The sequence below is a fragment of the Stylophora pistillata genome, chromosome 11, assembly GCF_964205215.1.
Source record: "Stylophora pistillata chromosome 11, jaStyPist1.2, whole genome shotgun sequence".
Taxonomy (NCBI): domain Eukaryota; kingdom Metazoa; phylum Cnidaria; class Anthozoa; order Scleractinia; family Pocilloporidae; genus Stylophora; species Stylophora pistillata.
Genome location: NC_142529.1, coordinates 29016260 through 29025196, shown reverse-complemented (window position 1 = coordinate 29025196; position 8937 = coordinate 29016260). Strand labels below are relative to the sequence as shown.

At 39.4% G+C, this 8937-nt stretch overlaps 1 protein-coding gene across 1 annotated transcript; it reads left to right on the top strand.

Annotated features, from left to right (window-relative positions):
• Positions 1-6936: 6936 nt before the first annotated feature.
• LOC148721057 (uncharacterized) lies at positions 6937-8937 on the top strand. The gene is made up of 2 exons (XM_088739206.1): positions 6937-7184; positions 7327-8937. The coding sequence occupies exons 1-2, from the start codon at positions 7011-7013 to the stop codon at positions 8377-8379; spliced, it is 1227 nt and encodes a 408-aa protein (XP_088595332.1). The 5' UTR covers positions 6937-7010; the 3' UTR covers positions 8380-8937.

The following is an 8937-nucleotide window of genomic DNA, read 5'->3' as shown; positions in this document are numbered from 1 at the left end:
GGAGTGTTTAGTGTCTTTGAATTAAACAACGAAACCTTGGAATTTCGACTCGCTGTCCGATTCAAATAGATTTTCGATGACTGAATCATCAAGTTCATCATTGTTCTTGGTTGAATTGTAAACTAATTCACCTTGTGTGCCATCTAAATTGTTTGTGATCCCACATTTCAGGAAAGAGGCAGCGATCATTTCGGACGGAATTCTTGCGAAATCCACGAACAGATCAGTTCCTCGGAAGCCTTCTTTTGTCGTCCATGGGCGGTAAATTCGTGAATTCCATCAGCCATCCACTGCTTTCGGACTCCATCTTTAAATGGTTTATTCAAAGATACATCGAGCGGCTGGAGAAGGGAAGTTAACCCACCAGGAATCAAAGCAAGAGTAGTCCTCTCACGTTTGAAGGACGCGGAATCCAAGGACGCTTTCTGACAGGTCTGTCAAGTGAGCTTCAACCTGAGTCGTAAACAAGCAAGCTCATTCTCCTCCCCGGGCTACCAATTCGCGCACACCACACTTTTTCGATCCATACTTTCATAAGTTCTGAATCCATCCATCCTTTCTCTTGGGTTGAAACAAAAACTCCATGCTTGTTCTTGATCTTAGGAATGGTTTTTCTCTTGAAGATTACCATCGGTTTCAGTTTTGATCCATCGCCCCAATACGCCAAAACAACTGTCACTCGATTCTTCTCATTTCCCGTGGTACGTATTTTGATGGTTTTCTCGCCGGTTTTGTTGACGGTACGATTCGGTGGAATGTCGAAGGTGAATGGAGTCTCGTCCATGTTAGCAATGAGATGAAGTGGGACGCTGTTTTCTTTACAGCGATCAATAATGCAGCGATGAAATCGGACGATCTTCTCTTCGTCAGTCATCTGGCAGACGTTGTGCGAATGTTGTTTTCTGTCGAAGTGACAGACCGTTCCTCTTCATGAAGCGCTGACACCACTGATTGCTAACTTTAAAATGTCCTTCAGGAATGCTGTACTTCTCGTTCTTTGCAAGTTCGAGGGCTTTCAGTCTCACAATGGATGGCAGAATGGCAAGACCATTATTTCAGTTTTCTCGGTAATCCAAGCCAGCAGATAGTCTGGAAAAGCTGGAATCCGGAATTCCGCCGGAATATTTCAACGTCTGTTTTTTAATTCAAAACGATTCCGATGATTTTCCGAAAAGTGTACGAGCTCCGAATATACTCCGATGATTAACACGAAGATTATTCGATAGTTTCCGAAGTTACCCAGAGAGCACTGAGTTTTGAAGGCTTGTTTTTTCAATTCTTCTAATTTTTTTTTCAAGATTTTTCTGAAGAGTGTACGAGCTCCGAATAAATACTCCGAGGATTAACCGAAAACTATCCGAGGGTCTCCGAAGTTACCCGGAGATCCTCGAGGAACAATCGAACCCCCGGCTTCATTTGTTTTGTATCGACTTTGTTTATTTCATCTTTTCTTTATTTTTAATTAAAAACTTATCTATTTTTTAACAGCCGTGAAACTAAATAACAAACAGCAAATCATTCGTCAAATTATAGGTTAACATGGTCAACGTCCCTTTAATCTCGATCTCGATTATTTATTAAAAGGGTACAAAGGAAATATAGCAATGCCTTAATCAGTCTGCCATTTATTCAATTACAATTCCGGGAAAGCACTGCTTAACGAAAGCGATAAGCTCTTCCGTTAGAGACAGGCCTCCCTCATTCCTCCTCACCAGACCTTGCCAGTGGCCTGTATGGAACCAGGGACGACGTGTGCACAGACATGCTGTGTTAATATGGTATTATCTTCTTTGTGCTCTTCCTAACTTCCAACATTTTGTGCCATCTAAGTACAGATTTGGATACCAGTCCACCTCTAAACGTCCAATGACTGCCATGCTATCAACAGGTTGAAAGTCTTTTTGAAAGCTTCCTTTACATCCGTTACATTTTGAGATGTTTCCTTTTAGCTTCATTTGAAAGAAAGGATTAGACGATTCAGGAATGATGGGTTTCGGCGGTAAAGGAAAACCTAGGGGCAAGGATGGTTGGATTGGACGCATACCGCTAAACGAATGCTTCTGCGTAGAAGACATCGCCGGCGACAGCCTTTGGCTAAACATAGATGTCGTAAATGACTGTGGTAACGGCCCTGGGTATCCAAAAAGATGATTTTGGCCAGGCCCCCCTCCCATTGCTGTGGCCACGTGAGACACCTTGCTGGTGAGGGCAAAAGTCTGATGCTGTGGCTGTAGATCTGATATTTTTATTCAAAATTCAAGTTATTAATTCAAGTTTAACTCAAAAAAATAATTTCGCGATCAATGTTTAGACAATGGCGTCACTAACGTATTTTACTACATGCCAAGTCTTCACAAGGCCTGCGTTTTCGATCTTTCCTTGTTCTTCGGACGAGGAAAAAGGAGTGGGATATCGGGTGGTTAACTATCCAACCGGAAACAAACTGATTTGAATTTACCCAATATCCATGCACTTTTCACTTGGCTAAGACAAAATTCACCATCAAAAATTCCGTGTAACTAACATAAAAGTAGATTCTTCAGCGTTTTCTTAATTCCTCACAGGTGTTCGACCATGTTCGTGGGGGTTCGATTGTTCCTCAGGCCGGATCCTCGAGTAACTTCGGAGTATATGCACTGAGCTCGTACACTACTCAGAAAATCTTCGGAGTTGTTTTAAGTTAAAAGAGGCCTTGAAAAATTCAGGGATCTTCGGGTAACTTCGAAAACCTTCAGATAATCTTTGGTTAATCTTCGAGTATATTCGGAACTCGTACGCTCTTCGGAAAGGTAAGCTGGAAAACCCATGTGCAAGGTCTGTTAAGGAGGAATGAGGGAGGCCTGTCTCTAACAGAAGAGCTTATCGCTTTCGGTAAGCAGTGCTTTCCCGGAATTGAAATTGTGTAAATGGCAGACTGACTATGGTATTGCTATATTTTCTTTGTACCCTTTTAATGAATAATCGCGATCTCGATTAAAGGGACGCTGACCATGTTAACCTATAATTTGATGAATGATTTGCTGTTTATTATTTAGTTTCACGGCCGTTGAAAAATAGATAAGTCAATAATTAAAAATAAAAAATGTAGCTGTCTTTCCGCGGTTAGCACGCTTCAGTCGAGGCAACTTCTCGAGCTTTTCTCTACTTTTTCGCCAGAGTCTAACTTTACTCTCGTGAATACCAAACTCACGCTCGGCGGCACGATTGCCATGTTCCTCTGCAAACTGGATAATTCTTAACTTGTCGGACACAGTGTAACTTTGACCTTTAACAGTGGTAAGTTTTGTAGCCATGATCACGATTGTGACTACCCTGAGAGCAGAGCCTTTTCTTCTCTTCTTCTTCTTTTTAACCCTCCAAGGTTCGAGGACGGGTTAAAAAGGCTCTGCTCGCAGGGTAGATTGTGACAATCTCACATGTTGTTTTCTTCGGTCAGCTGTTTCTTAAAAGTCACTTTAATTTATTAGTGGATCGAAATTGAAAATGTTTCATAGACCACTGTCATAAATGGCTGCCGGATTAATATTCTTTTGTTTAAATTTAAATTAGCCCTTCTAGCCTCGCTTGAGATAATGTATTCTTTTGAATTTTTGCATTGGAGAACGAGGCAAGAAGGGCTAATTTGAATTTAAACAAAAGAATATTATCCAGCCGCCATTTATGAAAGTGGTCTATTTGGTAGATTATTTAACTGACAACCAATCACTGGTAGGATTTTGTTACTTTCTTTGTTATGTTTTTAATGTATGCAAATTATTACGTGCCTGACAAACAATGGAACCCGTGTATAATACGCACCGCAATTTTGATGGTTATTTTTATGGAAAAAAGTGCGTATTATACATGGGTAAATACGGTGGCTTTGCCGGGCTCTGCTTGTAATTTTCTAGACAGCTGTTATCGCAGTTTCGCGGACGGACTCTGATTCAAAGATCCTGGTGAGGTTTCCCTTTACAATGTCGCAACAGTTGACTTTTATGTACACCTTTAAAAAAGTGCACACAATGATGTGATCTGATAGTCTGAATTTCAGCCGTCTCTTCCCTTTACCCCAAGGGGGGCGCGGGAGAGAGTTTATCTGTCTCAGTTGTCCACGCGCTCATCCCTGAAAATGAAATGCGTTTTGTTCCTGTATTCTGAAAGCGACAGCGCTAAAGCTGAACAGCTTAAGGATTACTTACAAGGAAAGCTGCGAAAAGTGGCAGGTCTACGAAATATCACCGATATTCTGGCAGAGGAACAGGATTTTAAAAAAGAACTTTCTCGCAGCAGCTGTGTTGTGTTGACAGGATCTCGTCATGCATCGTTTCTTATTCAAAACAAACGCCAAGAAATCGAAGATGATCTAATCCCTTTCGACGTTAAAGTGATACATGGCGAGTTCATAGGAAACGAAGAACTTGCGGACTGATTGGTGATAGTTTTTTTCACGGAGAGAACCAAGAATGATTGGATTCCAACTGGTTTGGAAGAAAGAAGAATATTTAATCTATAAGGTGAAGAAATTCAGAGAGGAAATCCTTCCTTTCAGTGACCATCTTGAGGATTGCGTAACTGGACTAAAACTCGCGTGTAATTTCGAGACAGACACATGAGATACAGTATCATAAAATCTCAACGAATTCAATGAGAGCCGAATTAGCAATGACTGAAGTAGACTTTCAAAATGAGCAAAGGTTTTGGTATTCAACTGCCATAAGGGTTACTGAAGAATCTGAATCCCCGCTGTACCTGTTTTTATACGTTTAGAAAGGACTTTGCGCCAAAACCTTCTATTTTCTGTTTTTTTGACCTAGTAGGGCTACAAAGTGGACGAATGAGATTCCATGGTACTTGAGAAATAATTACATTGTTATTTCTCTAGAAAGTAAACTTGAAGAGGGAGTAAAGTTCTCGTACGCAGATCATATATTATTTTCTTTCCTTTCTTTGTAAGCCCAATAAAGTGCACCATTGAAGCCAATCAGTACATCTTTAGATTAGAAAATAGAAAACATATGCAAGGATTTCTTCATCGCAGTTATCCACATCGCAAATAACGTAATATTTGATGCCACAGTATTTGTGTGTCTCCCGCCTTGAGAGCGACAATCACTCGGTGGCGCGAGATCTGGGTACAAGATGTGCGCAACCCGCGCCGTGATCAGTTATGGTCGTACTGGAAGAAGAAAGACCCTGGAAACGAGGTTTACCATTTCACTTTCATGGTTTCTTATGCTCAATCTTATGCGCTGCTACTGTGTTTTGTAATCTCGTTATAGAAAGGAAGCCTTATGGATGCTAAATCAGTTTTTCCTATTATTTGTATGATCAGGAACTGGATCTGGTAGCTCTGAACAGAGATTAATCAGGACACCCACGATAAATGCCTAAAAAAACGCATAAAATGCCAATATCTTTGACTTTTTTTATGACACAATCAGACAAACATTAACTCCTCAAGACCATGAACATTCGTTAAGAGGAAATTCAAAGAATGTGAGACTTAGGTTCTTTGCTCAATTTATTCTACCTCACTCTGTTCAGAAGCTCTGTATGTAAGGACGTAAATAATTTTTTTAGAATTGAGGTCTCCTTGAAACATACAATTTAGTTATTTAATCACACAGTCAAGCCACTAGTGTAACGTACCATCGCACTGTTCAAATTTAAACTATCGATTAGGAAAAAGGTATCATCACAAACAAGTACAATCAATTATCATGGTCCTTAAGCTCACTACAAAAAGTCATCTCCAAGCAATATTTTCTTTATGCGATATTCCAGGTGGCTCAATGTTGGAGTTCCATCGGGAGGAACTTTTCCATCTTCTACATGAAAAATTCGCTTTTCATCAAAACCTTTCGGTATCCAGTCATTCTCGGTTCTTTCCATAAAGTTAACGATGAGGAGTCTGTTCTTGACTAGTTCCTTATTCTCTGTGAACTCTTCATGCATAATTTTCTCGTCAAATGTGATGTAATCAGCGTATTTTTCTTGCTGCTTATTTTGGATGAGGGACAAAGCTTGGCGTGTCCCAACCAACACAACACATTCACTGTCGCTCAGTACTTCCTTGAAATCTTGTTCCCTCACCAAAATGTTCTTGATACTTCTCACTTCTGAAATCCTTCCAAGCTTACCTTGAAAATAACTCATAAGACGCCATGCCTTCTTGCTATCGCTTTCAATAAACAAAAACAATGAGCATTTCATTCTTGACATGTACTTGAGTTTGGAGATAGAAACGAATTAGCTTACTCCACTTTCCTTCAGATGCTCTTATTACTTGCCGACAAGAACAGTCGTCGAGGCAGTGAAAAATCCTTTGCTGTTACTCTGATATATAAGATAGGCAAATACGTTAAATGCAAGTGAAATTAATTGTGAACTGTAGGTGAAAGAATTAACCATGTGAAGGCTTTACTGTGATCGGATTTTCCAAGCACCTCGAAATAGTTGAAGCACAATGGAGGGAGTGCCGGCCAAAACTCGGGCTCATGCTTCACTTTTGGAGTTTGGAATTTCTCACAAAAAATTAAATCACTCTGGCTTTGATATCGCACGTTGCGATCACGTTCTTACACGTCTTTCACAACTTTCCACCCGCGTTGATTTTAGATATTTTTAGAGTTGTTTACCATGTGACGTTTACCTTCATTAGCGGTGCTACGTAGACAATTCCAAGCTAATCAAAGGTATTGGATTTACATGTAACAGCAATCTTTGGTCTGTAGTCAAATTTTTTTCTGAAAGGGAAAGTTTATGTAATGGATTATTTGTGTGTTCAGTTAAGCTCTAAAATTTTACTTTACAAAGGCTCGTGGCAAAGTATAGGCCATTTCCGAATTACCTTTAATTTGGCCCTTTTTCAAAACGAGGCCTACTGCTTTACCATTCTTGTGAAAATGATTTTAATTTACATATGAATGAAAACATTTTATCAATATACAATAGAGTACCGAAGCCCTGACGTCACGTTTCCATGGTTGCATTTCTGCTGGATCTAAACAAACTCACATGTGTTTAACATGGCGGCGTTGTCGATAACATCGTTCGCAAAATACTTCTCAGATGAGCCTAAATCTTTAAACCGTGGCGAAAACCATTACCAATCTGGACACGTTCTATCTTTTTGCTATTGTGATGGAATTATCAGAGGGTCAGTGCAAGCGAGCATGAAAAGTACGACGTATAAAGTCACAGTAAGTGTAAAATTTCTATTACTCGATGTCTATCCGTTAACATCGCCAAACCAAAACTTATTTAAATTAAGTGATTTCGAATCTTCGTTTAAAGGAAATCTTGAAAAGTAAGCTTATATTTCTTTTTCTCTTTCCTTCGCAGATATATCTTCAAGAAAACGAAATACGTTCCACAGAATGCGAGTGCCCTCGTGGCGGTTCAAAGTGTAGTCACGCTGTAGCTCTGTTCCTTCATGGCTACCACAACTTAAGTAGAACTGACATCGAATGTCAGTGGAAGAAACAAAAGGCATCCGAGGTGGTTAAAACGGTAGAAGATCTGTATCCACCCAAAGAAACTAAAGTCCTAAAACGAAAAACTACAGATGAGGACAGAGAATGGCTACGGAACAAGCTGAAGAGATACGGCGAGTTCACAGGAATGTTATGGCTTTTGAGCCCCGAACCTGACAAAGAGAATCGTCTGCCGATCTCCACAGTCGAAGAAATCATTTTATCGAGAGAGTTTGTTGAAAGCGGACTTGATACAAATTTCTTGTTGGAAAAATTGAAAGTAAGTGAGCAGCAAGTGAAATCAGTCTGTGAGATCACGAAAGAGCAACGTGAATGTGGAGAGTGGCATGTGGTGAGAAAAGGACGTTTGACTGCTAGCAATTTTGGTCCAGTTCTTGAAGCAAAAAGAGTCACTCCTTCCCTTATCAAGCGTGTTCTTGGAGAATACGACATCTCTCGAGTGCAGGCTGTTCGATGGGGTGTCGTTAACGAGAAAGAAGGAATAAAGGCCTTCACCAAATTAACAATGAAAGTAGTAAAGGATTGTGGCCTTTGGCTACACAAGTCTGGTGTTTTGGGTGCATCACCAGATGGACTTGTTGATGACAATGCGATCATTGAAGTCAAATGCCCTTACACACATCGCAATTCAACAATTGAGGAGGCTGTTAAAGACCCTAAGTTCTGTTTAGTAAAGAGAGATGCTGGCTATTGTTTAAAACAATCCCACCACTACTGGCATCAAGTCCAGGGTCAGCTGTTTATAACTGGGAAGCAAATCTGTTACTTTGTGGTTTGGACAACAATGCAAACTGTTGTGTTGGCAATCCAGAAAGACTGCACATGGGAACCAAATCTTCTTTCACTTCAAGAATTTTATACAATTCACATGATTCCTGCACTTGTTGATGGTGGTCTTTAAATTTTAAGACTTTGTTGTAAAATTAATGTAGTTTTTTATAAAGTAATGGATTTGATAATACATACTTTTAGAAATATTTTTTAAAATATTGTTTTATTTGGTAAAATCATTGCAACTTTTACAACAAATATGCAGTAACTGAAGGGTGTATATAAAATAAAAATGTTCATGTTAATCTTAAAATTGTTTTTCTTTAAACAGCAACATTTGCTGGGGTTTTTACATTAGCTACTTGAGACAAGAAAATGATAGATTCATTGTAATCGTATTTGAATACAGTTGGTTATCTGAATTCATAATAAGACTAGCATAAGGGTGTGGTGGCAGGAATACTGATCAGAAATAAATAGTTTGTCATTAAGTTGTGTATCATGATTCCTTGTATCATGAGCAAGTAAAATAGGGTTACAAGCTTTTCACAGATCACACAACACCTGTCCACTCTTTGTATCAGAATACAGTTAATTGATTAACTATGATCAGACAATGCCAATGTATACCAGGCCTTAGTAAACTGATGTAAGATGATCAATATTTCAATTAAAATGACTAATCAAA

Excerpts from the sequence above, each read along its gene's own strand:
- LOC148721057 (XM_088739206.1), top strand. The coding sequence starts at position 7,011 with ATGGCGGCGTTGTCGATAACATCGTTCGCAAAATACTTCTCAGATGAG. Across the intron at positions 7,185-7,326 it reads GTACGACGTATAAAGTCACA|ATATATCTTCAAGAAAACGA; the intron begins GTAAGTGTAAAA and ends TTTCCTTCGCAG.